Raw genomic sequence first — 19,297 nt, 5'->3', positions numbered from 1 at the left:
ATTACTCCATCTACAATAATGCCCTTTTAGGTGGAGCCTAGGCAGCGCAGATGCACTGTCTGCAAGACCTGATATAGGTACAATATGGGCTTTAACCTAGCCCTTCAATTGCCATTAGGTCTTTATGGGGCAATCAGAAAATAAATGCTGCCTTTTTAGGTCTCGCCTACACAGCGCGCATGCGCTGCATAGGAAAGACCTTTAGCTGTCGGTACAGCTTTGAGGGCAAAAAACATGCACGCGTTGCATTGCTTCCAAAGGCAACCCGTGCACGTCTGGAGATTCCATTGCGGGAGCGAGGGAATTGCGTAGGCCCCCTCCCCCTGCTGCCGCGCGAGGCATGCACCTATGCTGGTTTTATCTTTCCCAACTCATTGCAACTATGCCCGGCATGTGTAAAGTGCAGCGGAACTGGCTCAACTGCGACGGGCTCTGAGGTGGTGGAGCACTCTTGAAAACACCATGTGGTAAATTGGGTACACCTGAACTTTGCTTGATTTTAAGGGACAAGAAGCAGGCATTACAAAGTGGCAGGCAAGAGGGGTTTTAAACATGAACACAAGTGATTGTGAAACTGGTAAATTAGGTCTCTCAATGTTCTGTTGCAAGGCCCAGTGAGGAGTGGGGGGTGTCTGTGGGTGAGTGTGTGCCTGTTAGAATAGTGTCTACGGAGCACCCACACCCCGCCGCTCTATAATCTGCAGGTATTCCCCTACACAGGCTCACCGCAGACAAGCAATGTATCTGTTCTTTGGAAGGGCTAGCATTCGTCCTGCATTAGTAATAGCCGCTGCATGAAAATCATTCATGCCGAAAGGCTGCAGAAGGGTGTGCTGGGAATGTCCATGGATCTGGACTCATACTTACAAGGATCTATGGCGTCGGCCACCCTGGGACTCAGAAAACATCTGTCCACATCATCACATGAACCTGATGCATTGCAACCTGCTTTCAGTTCTAACTTAGCTGCCGGCTGCAGCTGAGGGTTGTCCATCACAATGCACCAGCACTTGGAATCACAAATTACACTTTAAGGACCTATCATGGTTTCACCCTTATTCTCTCTGGCCTAACTCTCTAATCAGCCCCTCTTTGTCTCTCTTCGGCCCCTCTCTCTCCAGTGCCCTGTCCCTCCCTGGCCCCACTTTCTCTCTCTAGTCCCTCTGTCTTCAGTTCCCTTGTGTCTTTCTCCCCCCCCACATATCTCTTCGGCCCCTCTGTGTCTCTCCAGCCTCTCTCTGAATCTCTCAAGCCCATCTCTGACTCTCTACAGCCTCTCACTCCAGCCATGCTGTCTCTCACTCATATCCATTCCCTGTGCTCCAATGGGCCTATTCTATACCTGACCCCTCGGTCCCTCTCCCCATCCCTCCACGTTGCCCAGTCCCACCCCCCCATTGCACGGCCCAACTTTCCGTCCCTCCCGTTGCACCAGTCACTCCCTCCGTCCCTCCTTTTTGCCCCGATCACTCTCCTGTCCCTCTTCATCGCACTGGCCCCTCATCTCTTCACGTTGATTATGTCAGCACTTAAAGGCACAATAAGGCACAATTCTATGCCCTGGTAAGGTTACATGCTTCTGACATTGCACTTTCTAAGTGTAACATTCAAAAAGCTGTCAAAGGTCATTAAATCACAGATACTAATTCAATACTACAACACTAAATAAATTAATAAAAATATCGCCGTCCCTGTGGCTTACCTGATGCTCATCTGTTGAGGAAGTGGCCTTACCAACAAGCTCTACTTACTGTAGCAGGTTAGCGGTCTTGCTATCCTGCAATGTGCGGAAGTATGATACACCACATTTTCTGGCCAGACGTTGCCGGAGGAGATAAAACAAGCATTGGCATAGCCAATAGGTCTCGCCTTTGGGACCTTATAAGTATTTAGTTTTGCAGCACAATATCCTTGGTGCAACTACATCAACTGTTGCATGGCTAAACACTTATAAGGTCTCAAAGGCGAGACCTATTGGCTATGCCAATGCTTGTTATTGGTGCATTGTCCCTTCTTTGGGCGCTTGGATCCCTCCCAGGCGATTCCACTCATTGTTCAATTTGGTTGCCCATTACAACGTGTTCCTGCTCCTGGTACAGTGCGCAATGGCCCTTCTTCCTGTGTTCCTCCTGGTCGGCCACCACACACAACAGTAGTCGTCCAAGTTTGTTTGTAATTTTGAACAGCTCTTCACGCACGTTCCTCTTCTGTAGTGCGGCACCCGCTTCATCTTTAACCATAGCAGTCGGGTGCCCACCATACATTTCAATTACTCTGCGTGGCTGGCGCTGTGCTTTAGTGCCATTCTTTTGTTCACAGCCTGGCCGCGGGGCTCGTTTAATGTTTCTTAGTTAACTTTGCAAGCTAATCATAGTGGATGCGTACCCACGTTACATTTTAGCTGGGCTTTAGAGCCTTTCTTTTGTGGGGCTCATTTAATTAATTAGGAAAGCCTAGCATGGCTTGTGACAAGTGGTGCACTCTCACACTACCTTTCAGTGTACACTATACTGTCTCTAGAAGGCATGTTCGGACTCAATGCACAGTCAATGCTGTCGCAAGCACAGTGGAGTAGGTAGGGAGGTGCGGGGGTGGGCGGTCCGCCCCGGGCGACACAGGTTTTGGGGGCGGCAGCCTCCCCCGGTCTTACCAGCCGTCTCAGCGCAGCAATAACTAGCACCCCCCTCCACTCCTCAATGTGTTTATTGGGCAGCAAACGGAGAAAACTCGACAGCAGCAACCCCCCCGCTCTTCACTATGGCCACCGTGGGGCGACAAACGCAGGGACCACCACTGGCGGCCAGAGGGTTAGCTACGCCACTGGGCAAGCATGCTGATAAAGTACTCACTTTATCACTACTTTCTGTTTCGTACAGCAGGATTTTTCAGTAGTCCTCCCGTGCTGTCCCTATAGCCTGTGCGATTGATCACAGTGATGCTGCTGATGCTCTCTCCTTGCGTCTCTATCACCTTCAGCTGAAGGTGAAGTGGGGAGCAATGGCTACGCCCACAGGTAACCTTTAACTGCTCTGTCCTCAGAATATGTCGCTTGCTACTCTGCAGAGAGCCATTTTAACGTAGATTTGCACTGTTAGGTAAGATTATAGAAAGTAGGGCTCATGCAACCTATTTTATTAGGAGAAGAGAGCAGAAAGCATTTAAGGTTTGTAACTTATACAAAGGAAGGAATGTAAACTGTAGATTACCCATATATGGCACATACAGGTTTTTGGCCCTAAAACATGGAAGTGCCTGAAGGTGGAAAAATTGTAAAGAAATAATTTTATACAACTACAGGATTATGTCATCTTCCCTGACAAGACTCATGTAGTACATGAGAACTGTATGAATGAAACACCAAATACAAGTTCGTCAGAATTCGGGACCAGCCACTTGCTTCTACAGCTCAATGCTACAGTCATCCTCCAGCTTCCCAATTTAATATCAAGGGACATGTTTTCACTGCCAATCAGACAGGATGAACCATTTACAAGAATGATTGCAAACTACTTCTTTCAAAGTGCCCAACCAAGTACTTCTATTGGCCACGATGGCTTTAAGAAGAGATACAGCACAGACAGCAGCACAACAGCACAGCAGGTAGCACCGTGTGGCAGCAGCAAGATAAGCTTCCCTTTTCTTTTTAGGTCAAGCCTAGACAGCGCTTGCTGGTCTTATCCATCTCACTTTACAATGGAATTGATGGGCTGAGCTTCAGTTCATGTTTTGGGATCAGCAGCCATGATATTCCATGCCTAGAATGTTGGGAGTCATTTCACTTCTAGAGTACACAATGCTTCCATGCATTCATATTTGAGAGAAAATAACTCCCATGAGAAAAAAAGTCAGTAGTTAGGTGAGGCTTATTCAGAACCCTCACAACTCATGGTTGTCAATTCTGAGAGAGAAAAGGAAGGCAGAGGGAGAGCAGGGAGGTTCCTGGGAGTCAGAAAAAGGGTAATATGCAATTACAAATGCAATAAGTTTCACTTTGACTGACCCTCACTTCAAAATGCATACTTGCCAGGTAGATGACAAATAACAGGTTGCATGTTGACCCCTCACACACATTTGGGTTGAAGATTTTATTTTTAACCCTATCCCTTGGGGACAGAATAAAGTCAAGTCTTAGATCCATCAACAGGTAGTTTTAATTTCACTTCCTATACCACTGCACTCTGCACCATCACCTATACAGTTTTCCCACATAGGGATTACCCATCCAAAGAGCTCCCCTCCTGCGGGGGAGTTGTAGCCCACACCATAAGGTGTGGTGAGGAACCCTATGATAAAGCATGCCACCTAAAGGTCGGTGAGGGTTTTCTTCCTAACAGAACATTTTTTCTGGAGCCATCATTATGCCACCATTTAAACCTTGAGTACCTTGTGTGCTGTTCGTATTATAAACCAATCTATTCTGGCATGCTAAACAACAGCCAAATCCAGCCTGTATTCAACCTTGTATTCAACTTTTCCACACAGGAGGGCTACCCTCAAGTTAACCGGGACTTAAAGACTTGCACCTCAAACATCAGAGCTATCTCTCAGGTTACACACAAATTAGAACTAGTCCTCAAATAGCAGATCTATCTATCTATCTATCTATCTATCTATCTATCTATCTATCTATCTATCTATCTATCTATCTATCTATCTATCTATCTATCTATATGCTGCACAGCACCCACGCTGCTTTACAGCATAGCTTAAAGACATCAGCAAAGCCAATAGCTTTGGCTAACCACTTATAAGGTCCCAAAAGTGAGATATATTGGCTATACCAATGCTTGTTTCTTTTCTACTCCCTGACTTAATTTCTGCACCTTCATGAATTCCTTGAAGTGTTGTGATCAAGGAGAAGTGAAACAAGATTTATATAATGAATTAAAAGTTTTGAACAGGTCTATGGGAAGCTTAGCAGCCACTTGAAATCCTGTCAAGTACATCATGATATCACCGCGCTCTAGCTGTTTTCTAAACACAACCTGTTGTTTTAGGTTGAAATCCATGCCATAATGCAAGACGGCGTTTATAGTAATCTGAGATTATTTCCACCTCCTCTCTCGGCCAGTGGCGGCCGGCATGGCTCTCGGGTGGCGGGGTTGCACATGTAAAAAAACAATTACCTTGCTGCCGTGTCCGCGTCTCTGCTCCTGCTCTCCTCGAGGAACAGGATGCACAGCAACCGCCACTGACCAATCACAACATACCAATGCAGCATTATGATTGGTTTTGAGCATCCTGGTTCAACACTCAACCAGGGAAAGGGGGCCTGTGGCATGTTCTCCACACAGGCTGTAATGCTGCCTGCATGGAGAACGGGGAAAGTGCTCATGAATGGTTTGGGCAGCCCGAGAGCGCTGACCAAACAGTCATTGCACATTTAGGAGTAGGCAAACCACCCCTCCCCTGCTTGAGAGCAGAGCAGACCCACCCGCCCGCAAAGCAGCACAAAGCATAAAATGATAATAATGCAAAGTTGGTATCATTATATGTTTCTACTACGTACGCGCTGCTTAAAAGCAGTGAGCAACGCTCCTCCGCCGTAGCGGAGGAGCCGCCACTGCTCTCGGCGTCTCCCCATGTCTATTTGAGTTGACTCTGACTGATGCCTTTTAAGAAGTTGAGGAGACTCACGCTTTTGGTTTTGTAAAATATGGTCTCCATCTTGAGTTGTTAGAATTGTGACTGCTATTATGAGTCGTATATGCTAGTCACAACAGTAATCCGTGTCCATCTTTGAATCCTGAACTTGGATATAAGTAATGTTACATATCAAATTTTACTTCAGCGATCAAGAAAGAGCTTATATAAAACAGGTCTTATCATCATGTAGCTGCTGTAAAAAATGGTAAACCTGGATACAATGCCTCAGATTTCTGGACTTTATAAAAGAGGTTGAGAACATTTTAGTAAATCTTTTATAAAAATCACACCAGGACCTGCATTTCTTTTTCCTCATCAGGCTTTGACCCAGAGCAAGAGAGTGAAAAACACACACGGGGTAAAAGGAGGCAGAGAAAGAGAGAAAAACATGACAAAGGAAGAAAGCAAGAACCTGCAAGAATGGGATAATGGATCAGGGAGTGTCTGTCAGAGGATTAAAGTGGCCTGAGGTGGAATCAAGACTATGCAGCCTTGGTATTTGACACACCAACATTCAATAGCACCAGCAGTAGGCTTCTGAGAAAACCTTCGGACTACAGCACTTATTCTTTTTTCAATCTAAGCCGTGATGATATCGATATTTATGTAACGCTTACTACCCCTGTCGAGGAGCTGAAGTCTAGGGCACTGAGCCTACGGAACTGTGATTCATTAAGTCTGTTGGGTTCAAGGGACAGGAATCACATACCTCCCAAGCAGGTTCTTCACATAATGTGTTAGTAATGACAGACCCAACACTAGAGTAAATTAAAACTAACCGAGTGGATTGATAGGGCAATTTTCTAAATTAAAAGAAGGTGTTTCTAAAGGAGCTCAAGAGATCGAGTGGGGAACCAATGACCATATTTCAATGCGATATTCTCAAAATAAAACACTGAATGTAAACTATACGCAGTATGAAAAAAAAGAATTGTGTACACTTACCCTCTTTCGATATTTCCGACTATATCTACTCCAAATCTTTGTTCAAAATTACAGGCATATGATATTCCTGTTGCAACCACCGTCTGTTAGGAGAGAAATATAGGTTTTTGAGGATTGTATGTGTTTGATTCTTTTAAGGTGGCACATAACCCCATTATGTGTGCTCCATTACTTCTCATTCTTTGAGATTTGTTTTAAGAAATATGCACAGCATGTGTTTTCATCCTCCCCACAAAGTTTATCAGCAATACAAATGTGGTTTAAGTGATAGTGGGGTTTGTCTCTAGCCCAGTATGTGTAGTGAGACGTGAATTCTAATTGCACTCAGTGTAAGGCCTTATGACTTGATTTCACTCCAATCAGAAGGCTCCTATTCTAATTATAGTAAAACATACTAAGGTGTTTTAAAAAGTAAACGTATTTTCTTGGGTAGTTATAATAAATCTAACCTTGGCAAGTTGTTGGATTTATTCTATCATTTTAATACATTGAAGTATATTTGTAGCTCACTCCTCTCAATAGTTATACTTTAGTAAAGTATTCCCATGTTAGTCCATGGAGCCACTGTGGTACAATAGGGAAACATGAAATTGACTGTTTTTCCCTCACATAGGCATATAAAACGTCTTTTAGAATGCCCTTGCTTGTTTTAACAGAGCCCCATACTAAGGGGGGACCAAGGGTAGACCTTAGGGGTGACTTATATATAAAGATATGGTACATTAGGACTTTGAACAAACCTTCCGTTCCAAAGTCGAATTTGCCTATAATTTTATTTTAAAAGCAGCCTGAAAAGCAGAGCTGCCTTTAAAATGGCAGCATACAACACAGCAATGCACATTAAAGTGCATTAAATCTACTGGGCATCTAAACCTACATGCCCTTCCATAAGGTTGGTTCTCAGTACAAATTGTAATTATACCTAATTACAATGTATGTTTAATCAGAGCACAGGCCCTGGGTGTGGTTGGCAGTGCCCAGGGCACAATCAGAGTCAGAAAACCAACATCTAGTAGTCAACATGGGGGCAAAAAGTGGGGGAACACTGCAAAAAGCCTTGGTTTCTCACAAGAACTAACTGTCTTCGTTTAGGAGGGTGGCATCTGGAAGTTCATAGTCACACTTGCCAAAGTTCCAGTTTGGATTCTAAGTGAGCGCTAGGAGACAGGTTTGAACCGCTTAGTTAGTAGCAAAAGTATTAAGTTACAGAAGCCCATGGTTCATTTCTAGCAGATATGAGTAATATGTCCTGGTACCTGTGGTACATTTGGAATCCCTCCCAGCCTTGCAAAGGACACAATACTGGATTAAGCATCACCAAGAGAACAAGGCGGAGTCATTTGCTCAAAATTGCCTGGTTCATGGCCACAGCCTCTCCAAACAGCCTCAGGTATGGTAGTCAGCTGATAACCTATTCACTTAGTAGATGTAGAAGCAAGCTCCCAAGACAGAGTCACCACTCAAGCCCATCAGAGGGATATGCCTCACACAGTAACAAGACACAGGGCAAAGACCATTCAAAACCATTTCTTAGTCTTCACTAAGGGCCTTATATTTGGAATTCTGTTTGTACCTGAGATGGGATAACACATAGTACAGATTCACCACACCCTCAAGTCAGTTTCTTCATGCAAATGTCAGCAAGCAAACCTGGTGAACTGTGCACTGGGAAGGATGTTGGAAAAGGATGCTGTAATCAGGTGCCCAAACTTCGATACTGCATTTTATGCATCATTCTAACCTGCCAAACTTGTAATCAGCTGTTAATTCCCACCGGTACCTGCATTCTGCTGTATTCGTATAGACTCGCCACAGCCACAGTTACAAGCGCACTCATAATGAAACCATCATTTGCAAACCATGACTCTGCAAATATGTCAGATCTCAGATCACACCCTGGTTGTTTTATTAAATATTTAGTGGTACATTTATCTCGGTCACTTTTTAATTGTGTGCTATGACTCTTTTACCCAAGGAATGAATATTGCAAGAGGGAATGAGTAACACCTGCGTTGATCTACTGTGACATAAGCGGGCCTTTCCATGCAGATACCAGTGAAAATATGCAATGACACTAGGCTAAGAGACCTTAGAGCATTAGATTATTAAACACCTATTATTTTATTGCCAAGAAGCAATATCAATTAAGTTTGTGTGGGGTACACCACACGCTACTTGAGTATATAACACATTTTATTTGTAAGAATAATGGGACAGCTTCTACTGCCCTAATAGAATGGGAAACATTTAAAGTTTAGTTACAAAACGGTTGGATACCGGAGGGTCAGAGGGAGCAAGTTTAGAGACCGCACAGGATTGGATCCCCCAACAAAGTACTTATAACACAGAAAAATCCTGAGGTCTATAAAGGCAAAGAGAAAAGGTGGTATGTATAGTGAGGGAAAGAAGCCTAATGTACGTGGTGGAAGGGCAAAAGCTCCGAAGACGTGGTCATACAATCACCCTGGGTAACTAACCCCATCACATGGGATTTTCATCCCAAAGAAAATCTCAAACTCCCAAGGGGCAACAGGACCCTCAGCGAGAGGTGAGAGCTTTATGCTATTGGTATTATGCACTGAGAAGTAGAATGAATCCACATATGAACGGGATGTGAGTGGGGGTTGCAGTGCTAGTGAAATAGTAGTGCAAAAAGGAGTGTATTAAAACTAGTGACGGGACGGCCAGGAGAACTCTGTTAGGCAACGCCGTACCGATGCTAGATTAAAAGGAGTGAAGGCACCACTGATCCGATGTAATCAGTGGAGCAATGTATGAGATAATGGTCGACATGTTTCAGCCGTGGCGCCTAACTAGGCTCGGCTTTCATCAGGACCTAGTAAGCTACTGCAAGAAAGAACGTAACAAAGGATATAGGGGACGCCCTCAAGTTGCTTGTAGGGTGCACGACTCCTCAATGATACATACATCACCCGTATAAACTGGGTGGAAAAAGGACCTCCACCTGGCAACCGCTCAGGAAGGAACACCGCTCTCTCCGTCGGGGAACCGGGCTGGAATGAGCTGCGGAGGCTCATTCCAGCCTGGTTCCCCGACGGAGAGAGCGGTGTTCCTTCCTGAGCGGTTGCCAGGTGGAGGTCCTTTTTCCACCCAGTTTATACGGGTGATGTATGTATCATTGAGGAGTCGTGCACCCTACAAGCAACTTGAGGGCGTCCCCTATATCCTTTGTTACGTTCTTTCTTGCAGTAGCTTACTAGGTCCTGATGAAAGCCGAGCCTAGTTAGGCGCCACGGCTGAAACATGTCGACCATTATCTCATACATTGCTCCACTGATTACATCGGATCAGTGGTGCCTTCACTCCTTTTAATCTAGCATCGGTACGGCGTTGCCTAACAGAGTTCTCCTGGCCGTCCCGTCACTAGTTTTAATACACTCCTTTTTGCACTACTATTTCACTAGCACTGCAACCCCCACTCACATCCCGTTCATATGTGGATTCATTCTACTTCTCAGTGCATAATACCAATAGCATAAAGCTCTCACCTCTCGCTGAGGGTCCTGTTGCCCCTTGGGAGTTTGAGATTTTCTTTGGGATGAAAATCCCATGTGATGGGGTTAGTTACCCAGGGTGATTGTATGACCACGTCTTCGGAGCTTTTGCCCTTCCACCACGTACATTAGGCTTCTTTCCCTCACTATACATACCACCTTTTCTCTTTGCCTTTATAGACCTCAGGATTTTTCTGTGTTATAAACATTTAAAGTTGACACAAGAGGCCAGTGTATCAAGATAACAGGGGAGGTGGATGGACAGTTACTAGAGAGGCCCTAAGGTTAGAGACTGCCTTGCAGAACTTGGCATGCTAATCCCTACACACCTGGATAAGCTAGCAGAGCCTTGCTCAATGAAATATAAATATTATGACAAACTTAAAATCTTTAGATGCCAAGATTATTCTTCATATTTAACTAGGATACATAATGAAGGTGATAAATCTAGCCACCTGTTAGCTTGCCTCGTGAAACCTGCAACCTCACATGCCATTCCCTTGCTCATTATCTCACCCTCTAGTGTAGATGCCCATACACAATCATATATACATACTACCGTTTATGTATACTATACTGATTTGAATGAACCACTGTGGATTCTACTACTACCAAAATAAACACATTTCTTCCAGAGAACTTGTTGTCTGAATTTAGGGAGTCATTAGACTTACATATTACAGTACAGGAAACTAAAGGGATCATTTGCTACTTACAGAGAGGGAAAACATTAGGCTGGAATGGTATACCATTCAAATTCTGCATGTTGTGTTCTTCTTAATTGGTACTTAAATTACTTAGAACCTATGACTGTGGGTTCCCTTCTCCCCTCTGTCAGAGAGGCATTGATCACTGATCTGCTGAAACCATATAAAGACTCCCCAGATATGGCCTCTTATCAGCCTTTATCCTAAACTTGGATTATACAATCTTAGCCAAACTCTTGGCCCACCTACTGCTTCCAGAACTCCTCTGATTGGATCTTATTCATCAAGGGAGCTTTTATACTGGGCCATAACACGCCTCTCAACCATCGGAGATTATGGGACATCAAAGTAGTTTCTGTGGGTTCATTTTCATGCACTGAGTCTACCGCCCTAGACCTGGAAAAGGCCTTTGATTCGTTCAATATTCATACATTTCTTGAGCTGTACAGGATAAGTTCATATTTCCATAGGTGGGTGCATGTCCTTCATACCAACCCGACTACTAGAGTCAAGAGGGGTCAGAGTGTATCTGACACTTGTAAAATTGGCAGGGACACTCATCAAGGTTAACCTTTATCGCCATTACTAGCTTACTCTGGCTACTTAGCAGTTGGCTGCCTGCGTATGGCTCTTGCGATTACATTGGGGCGTGCCTATACAAAGGGTAATACATGCAGCCCCCCTGATGAAGTTTTATTTGTTAGGGATGATATGGCAATTCTCTCTATCACAATGCAAACATCAGATAAATTCACACTAATCTCAGGTTTACAGGTGAATTGATCAAAATCTTGCATTTTAACCTTACATCCTTGATGCACTTTATTACTGCAACCAATTTTAGAAGACAGATTGACAAAGGAAACTGCAACATTTAAGTATTTGGTGATAAACATTTCTCACACAGCCAAATATTGCCAAGGTGGGAACCTGGATAGAGCAGTACACTCTCTCCGTTCACATATGTTTTTGACTTCAGTGTCACTCTCTGTTATGGACTGTATAATGCTATGGTGGTGCTTCCATGACTGCTATTTTTGTTATTTTTGCTTATAGAAGCAATGCTATATTGCATTGCTTCTATAAGGAGTTTGATGTATTACTTAACAAGGGCCATTGGATGACGCAAAGTTGCCTTTCGACTTTAAAATTACTTATAGAGGCTGGGGCTAAGTCTCCCCGACTTCAAACAATATTATCTAACTACAAAATTACAGTGGGTATCTAGATGGTGGTCAGAGCACTCTTAAGCGGGCCTCCTGAAGGAAAACCAGACAGAAAGCACCTAGCAGAGAGATTCTGTTTCTTATTAAACATTTTCGAACGAGACAGATCACCCTGTTAAGTACTGCATTAACTTATCTGAAGCACAGTAGTATGATAACAAAACATGCACTTCCTTATACCCCAGCTATTCCACTTCTCAGCCTTCCTAGACATACAAGATGGCTAAATATTTACCAAGTTTAATCTTTGACAGAACAAGAGTTACACTATTGGAGATCTCTTCTCTAATGGGTGTAATAATGGATTTTACTGCTCTTGTAATATACTGCAACATTTCAACAGGGCAATCCCTTGCATATTCTAGAGTAAACATGCATTACGGAAGATATACCACATTAAATCCACTGAACCTCATGTGCATGAATTTGTTCGTACATTGTACAGTATGGGAGATAGTAATAAACTAGGCTATATGGAGCACATGTACAACACATGGATCTGTCACATACTAAACTTCCTGCTTTATGGAAGTCAGACATCACCAGATCCTTAAATGATTTTACATGGCAAAAAATATCAATGCACCCAATTTAAACTATTGTTCAAATGTTTTAAATATATCCAATTTATTATATTAAACAGATCATATTTGACACCCAAATAAATTGACAGAATGTATACAGGTGCTAACTCGAGATGTCCTAGTTGCTTGGCAAACGTTGCTGATTTAAATCATATGCTGTGGTCTTGGGGCCTACTGACGGTTATTGGGACGAGATCATTGAAGTAGTATGGGGTGTTGGATAAATAATACATTGGCAACCTGTGTGCTGGGCCTCTTTACACATCCCAAAACCAATAAAGGATCTAGGAAGTTCTTAGACAGTGCATTACTCTTAGCAAGATGCAATGTTACGATGAAGTGGAAAAATGTTAAGAAATTGCCGGGTACTTACCAGTAATTTGGCCTGTGTGGAGTTCGCGGAGTTATGTGGTACTCTGTGAAGTGACCAAAAAACTCTGCTGAGCTACTTGGAGTTCTGCAAGCAGAGGAGTGCATTAGGTTGTGCCGTTTGCGCCAGGTGTTTGTCCCGTGCTGGAAAATCAGTGCAAACTGCACCATGCGCAGCACAAGAGGGTGCTGCTTCTTTATGCCACTCGGGTAGATATTCTACTTGAGTGGCAGCTTCCTCAACGCGAACAGATGGTTTCTCAAAGTGAGCGGCCGCAGCCATCCGCGATCGCCCACATTGAGAAATCTTGCCAAAAGGTGTTCTGGAGTAATATTTTCCTCGCTCTCCAACTTAAGATTGGTGAGCGAGGAAAAAAGGAGCAGAGTTCACCACCCAGGTCTACCAGTAATCTTTATTACTCCAAGTCAAGAACCTCCCCATCACAGTCATTAACATATGAGCACATGCTCCTGCCAACAAAACAATAACCAAGTGGATGTGAAACATCTGCACCCCCGACAACATATACCAGCTTCCCAGACTGGCTATAAATACCATAATTACCAATCTCTTTCTGGATTTCCGAAGTCTAACTAACATTGAACCCGACAGTGGGGGAGAGCAGGATAGGAAAGGGGATTGTGACGGGGAGGTTGCTGACTCAGAATAATGAAGATTACCTGTAAGTAACCGGCCAATACCTCCCTTTCGGACCTCACCGTATCAGTCATTAACATATGTGCTGATACCCAAGAATTCAAACAGCTTTAAGGAAAATATTTCAGTTGAAATGATGCTGTAAATGTATTTATTATTGTAACAAAGTTTATTCGCATCTCAACAGTCTTTCAGGGCATTCTTTCTCGCACACAACCTATAATGTTTCATAAAGGTATTGGGAGAAGCCCGTGCAGCCGGTTTACATATATCTGCCATTGAGGCCCCTTTCAATGCAGGCCAAGAATCCGCCACCGTTTCGTTGAGCATCCCTGAATAACACCAGGAAAAGTTTCACCTTTTGCCTCATAACCAACATGATAGCCCATTTTAGCCATCTTCTCAAGGCATTGGACGTTTTTAATCCCTAACCAGCAATACCAAAGATAACAAGCATAAATTCACCTTCCTCTATTCAGTTGTTCTCTCAATTTAAACTGAAAGAGCTCTTCTCAAATCCAAGGTGTGAAGATACTGCCCTTCCTGAGAGTCTAGGAAGGGATCAAAAACTGGGAGGTCAAATCCGCAGAACAACGAAACACTGATGGGAGTATAGGAACAAACTGTGGTCCTGGTCTAAGAACCACCCTATCTGGGAAAAATCTCAAAAAAGGCTCAGAACATAACAGCCCAAATTCCCCTATCCTAATTTCCGATGCAACAAAAACCAGAAATATCAACGTCCGAACCAGTAACTTCAATGGAACCTGATTCAAGGGCTCCAATGGGGGGAACTCTAAAGGTGCAATGGGAAATCTATACATTGGTCTTTTAAGGATTTTTTCTTAAAGTCTAGTAACTAAAGGTACCAGAGACTCACAATCCAGATTCCTAAATGCTCTAATGGCCACCTATTGGGCCTGCAAGGTGGAACTAGCTAAGTCCAAGTTGAACCTTCCTTTAAGCAATTCATAATTCTGACCTTGTCTACCGCCAATCCAGTGATACCATTTAGATCACACAATTTTTCAAAATATTGTAGATGTCTTGTATAGGTGTTAAGCGTTGCCGCGCGCCCGGACTGCTGAATAAACAGAGCTAGCTCTTATGACCACCCTTTAGGCTCAAGAGCTATCAGTTCAATAGCTAAGTCTCCTACTGGAGGCGCCTCACACTTCAAAGAGACATCTGTGGACAAACCAGGGGGATATGGACCTAGAGGAATTCTCCAAGCTGGAAGAATCACCAGCTGCAGCATTAAAGGACGACAAAACCGAAATGAAACCACAATCGAGACCCTCGTCTGATCTTGTTTTACCTTCAACAACACCTTCTGAATCAAAGGAAACTGAGAAAGGCATAGATCAATTCCTTTGGCCAACGGAATGACATCACAACCACCTTCCAGGCTTTAAAGGAGGGCATAATCATGCAAAAAAGAGAAATCTGAGCATTCTCCTCCAAAGCAAACAGGTCTGTCTTGGGAAGACCAAACCTCTCTACCAATATTCCAAAACCTCCCTTTTGAAAGACATCGATGAGAGAGCTGAAAATACCCTGCTCAACGGGTCTATTGTGACATTATGAACCCTGGGAGATGGCTCGCTCCCAATGACAACAAATTCAACACGGCCCATCGACAGATCTGCTGTGCTAACCCATCCAATGGTGGGACCATCGCCTTGATGTTTCAGGTAACATACTTCTACCATGTTGTCCATTCTGACCTGAACCTCTTGTTGAAAAATCAGGGGTGAAAAATGAAGGACAGACAGCTGTACTGCTTTCAGTTCTATTCAATTGGAAGAGGCCTACATATCCTGAATAGAACAAAGATCCTGTACAGTCTGTTGGCCCAGAACTGCTCCCCACCCCACCTCGTTGGCATATGTTGTTAATACCACTACTGGACAATGGGTACCCCGGGTCACGTTCTCCTCCTTCAACCACCACTGCATCTGCTGGGCGATATGAGGATTCTCTGGAATGGGATTATCATAATTCGCTGAACTGGGGGACTATTTTCACAACAGATAATTCACCAAGGGTTACATTTGAAGCCTTGCCCAAGAAAGAACTGTCACTCTGGAGACCATCAACCTCTGGTTCCTTAACCATTGTCTGGCTGTGGGATTCTGACTTGTCAAAAGAAGAGTCAAATCTGACTGCAATGTCCGTTTTCTCGATGTATGTAAAAACACCTCCCCCAAGCTGGTCCAGAAGCAGCCCCAATGAATGGCAGATGCTGAGATTTACCCTGGGCGTAGTTTGCGAAGTAGCGATACACGTAGCTACGCGAAGTGCACTTCGCACTACGCGAGCTACGCGTAGCTTCGCAAACTGCATAGTGCACTGCGCAAGATGCTGTTCGCACTGATTGCACAGTGCCGGATGCTTGTCCGCACTGTGCAATCAGTGCAAACTGCATCTTGCACAGTGCAAGCGGTCGTTTTCTGCCGCTCAAGTACATTTCTACTCGAGCGGCAGCTTTCTCAATGCGGACTGGTAGTTTCTCATCGCGAGCGGTCGCGAGCATACGCTACCACTCGCAATGAGAAACCTGACCTCCCCGTGTTGAGAAGCTCGCCGGGAGGTTTATGTTCCACCCTCGCGATCGGCAACTTGATGTTGCTGATCGCGAACGAGGAAAAAGTCTCGCCGGGATGTCATTTTGCTTGCTCGCGGTCGCCAACTTGACATTGAGGACCGCGAGCAAGCAAAAAGTGACCGCTGCACTACACTACGCTACGCTACGCGTGTTTGCGCTCTGCTATGTGCAATTCGCGTAGTGCGAAGTAGCACAGACTTCGCAAACTACGCGAGCGTAGCGTAGTGCTTTGCCCAGGCTTACCTGAGATGGTACTATATGCTATTTATGTTGGTTGATTAGAAGTCCGTGTTGTGTCACAGCTCTGCAGACATTCTTGGTCTGAGTTTGCATCTTGGAGAAAGAAGATGCACAAATTAACCAATCATCTAAATATGGCACAATCTGAATTCCTTTAGCATGTAAATATCTCACCAGTGGTGCCAATACCTTAGTAAACACCCTGGGAGAAGATGAAAGACCAAATGGTAATACCCGAAACAGGTAATGTTCATTGTTGACACGAAACGTCAGAAACTTCTGTGATGCCTGGTGGATTGGGACATGAAAATGTGCATACTTCAGATTGAGAGATGTCCAGTAATCGCCCTATGACAGTAAGGGCAGGATCATTGCAATGTCAACATTTTAAAGTTCCTGTTGGGGGAATATAAGTGTTAACTAATTTTATATCCAGCACAGGCCTGAACTCTCCATTTTGTTTTGCAACTAGTGAAAGAATAGAATAAGTCCCCTCTCTTCTCTAGTTTAGTGGCACTTTTACCATTGCATTCTTCTGTAACAGGCTCTGGACTCCTGCCAAGAGCCTAGTTCTTTTTGCTGGAAAAGTGCGTGTGGTGCTGCACACAAACAATGCAGGGGGTTCTCCTGAAATTCGATGAGATAATCGTCTTGCAGAGCTTTCAACACCAAATTGTCTGCTATGAATTCCTCCCATACCCTCCAGAAATACCTGAGATGGCCTCTCACTCGCAATGCCTCGTCCACAGTGGCATAATTTGGACTTCTGGTTTGACCGTCTGACTTGTCTGTTGAATCCGACTTTTTCAGAGTGAGGGGCACCACAGCCATGTTCCCTTTCTCAAAATGGCTGGACTCCTGCCTTTGACTGCTACGACAGCCCAAACGCTCTACGTGCACTGAAGAATTTGTTTTTTTTCAAGATGGTGGACTGGAGCTAATAACCTTTTATCCTCAGCTGACTTCTTAAGCATGGTCTCTAACTGAGCTCAGAAAAACTTTGAGCCAAAAAAGGGAATCTTCATCTGAAGATTCTTCTGTGATGCTTCCATCTTCTGCAGTCTTATCCACAGTTTTCTGTGGGCTGCAATAGCAGAGCCAGCTGTAGCTGAGGATGTTTTCGAAGAGTCATAAGACAAGTCTGATAAATAACAAACTTGCTGTTCCATTGTGGCCGGAGTACCCGTGATGTCAGCCTCTTGATGCACCAGATCTGGTAATCCTTGAAACTCCTTTACCAGGGTGAACTACATAGCTGGAAAGGGCTGCTGTTCTAGTAGCACAATTAGCAGCTGCATTGGATCTTTTTACTGCTTTACCAATTCCCCTGCCAACAGCATCCGAGGGAAGAGCATCCCACAAAATGATAATTTTCCTGCGTAGACATAGCAGCCATCAAAGAATCAAACTTTACCAGGGTCAGGAATTAATCAGAAAAACCTTGCAAATTATACCGTTTAGCCAAAAAGCATGGAAAATAATATTTTGCCTCATCCCTCCATTCTCCCTCTATAACATTCTGAATAGCCGGGACTCTGGCTCTTTCCATTGGTAATTAGCATAGCAATTCTTGGTCTCATCCACCACTGGGGAATCAGAAAATGGCCCTATTAATGTTCTTCAAGTGAGACTCCTAAATCATTCTCCCTTCGACCTCCTCTTCCACTTCATCATCATTGCGTTCCTGGGGTACTGCGGAGTCCATTTTAATCATTTGGGAGACACTGCAGATTCCCTTGCCTTAAAGGCAACATCTGCCGCCTGCTGATTCATGAGTTATAGGTCTTCTACCATAGGAATGGCATGAGGGGCCTGCCCCTCCTCAACCTCGAGAAGCTTACGCCTCTCTGACTGCTTGCTTTCCTCCATACTGCCAAAGGAGAGGCTTCGCTGGCATCGGTGAATAAATGGTTACCTGCTGCCACAACAAATCAAGAACCACTAGCTTAAGCCAGAAATTCCAGATCATTCCTCCAACAACTAGTTGCTAAGGAATACCCAATCACCAAGAAGAGGAAGTCTTCCTGGAGCCCATTCCTCTACTTCCTGGTGCATACCCTTCTACTTCCTGGTGCATGTGCGAGTAGTCAATCACAGCGCGACCCTCTGAGGCCCTGCACTTGTTTAAGACACGCAGCCTCGGTTCAACTTTCCGGCAAAAATGCACGGTAGACTGTGGCTCTCAACCCTACTTGCTGGCCCCCTTCCTTCGTGGCGATTGGCTCTGCTTGGCAAGAGCTCTTACGTCAGGGGCCTTAGCAGTTAATGGATCCACCTAGTAGGACCTCTTACAACGGTGACGTAGGCACTAGAGCGAACTACCAATACCCAACACATAAAAAACTCCCAAACTTACCTACTTGATGGCCTCTGGAGCAGAAAAACTGAAATAGGAAGTGAGGTTCGTGATTACGGTATTTATAGCCACTGTGGGTCGCCCATTAGGGGTGATGCGAAATAGGTGTTTCAAATCTACTCTGTGACTCTTCTGGTAGAAAGAGCATACGCTCATGTGCTAATGACTGTGATGGGGAGATCGAAGAAGGTGGTAGCGGCACTCTAAAACCATTATGGTCTTGTGATGGAGAGTATCCACGGGTGTAGAAAAGAACAGGCAGCATTATGAAAAACCTTTATAGCACAAGCATGGGATTCACTGTTATACACTTTACAATCGCATAGTAAATACGATGAATTTCCTTCATAAATAACCCCTTGACTAATAATATATACAAGCTTGTTTATGACATAATGCTTTGTGCGCTTTGAGTATTTGTGCAGCGTTTGCTGAATATCATA

General features: G+C 44.3%; 1 protein-coding gene across 1 annotated transcript in view; it reads right to left on the bottom strand.

Moving 5' to 3' along the window:
• Positions 1-19,297, bottom strand: part of LOC146856094 (chloride anion exchanger-like) — a 104,945-nt gene that overhangs the window by 61,408 nt on the left and 24,240 nt on the right. Inside the window, exon 8 of the mRNA XM_085654114.1 lies at positions 6,592-6,674. Coding sequence (XP_085510240.1) covers positions 6,592-6,674 — 83 coding nt within the window. The remainder of the gene's footprint in view (positions 1-6,591; positions 6,675-19,297) is intronic.

This window comes from Triturus cristatus, chromosome 4_1 (genome assembly GCF_964204655.1).
Source record: "Triturus cristatus chromosome 4_1, aTriCri1.1, whole genome shotgun sequence".
In the NCBI taxonomy this organism is placed as follows: domain Eukaryota; kingdom Metazoa; phylum Chordata; class Amphibia; order Caudata; family Salamandridae; genus Triturus; species Triturus cristatus.
The sequence above is the reverse complement of the archived record's forward strand: the minus strand, read 5'-3'. Positions and strand labels throughout refer to the sequence as shown.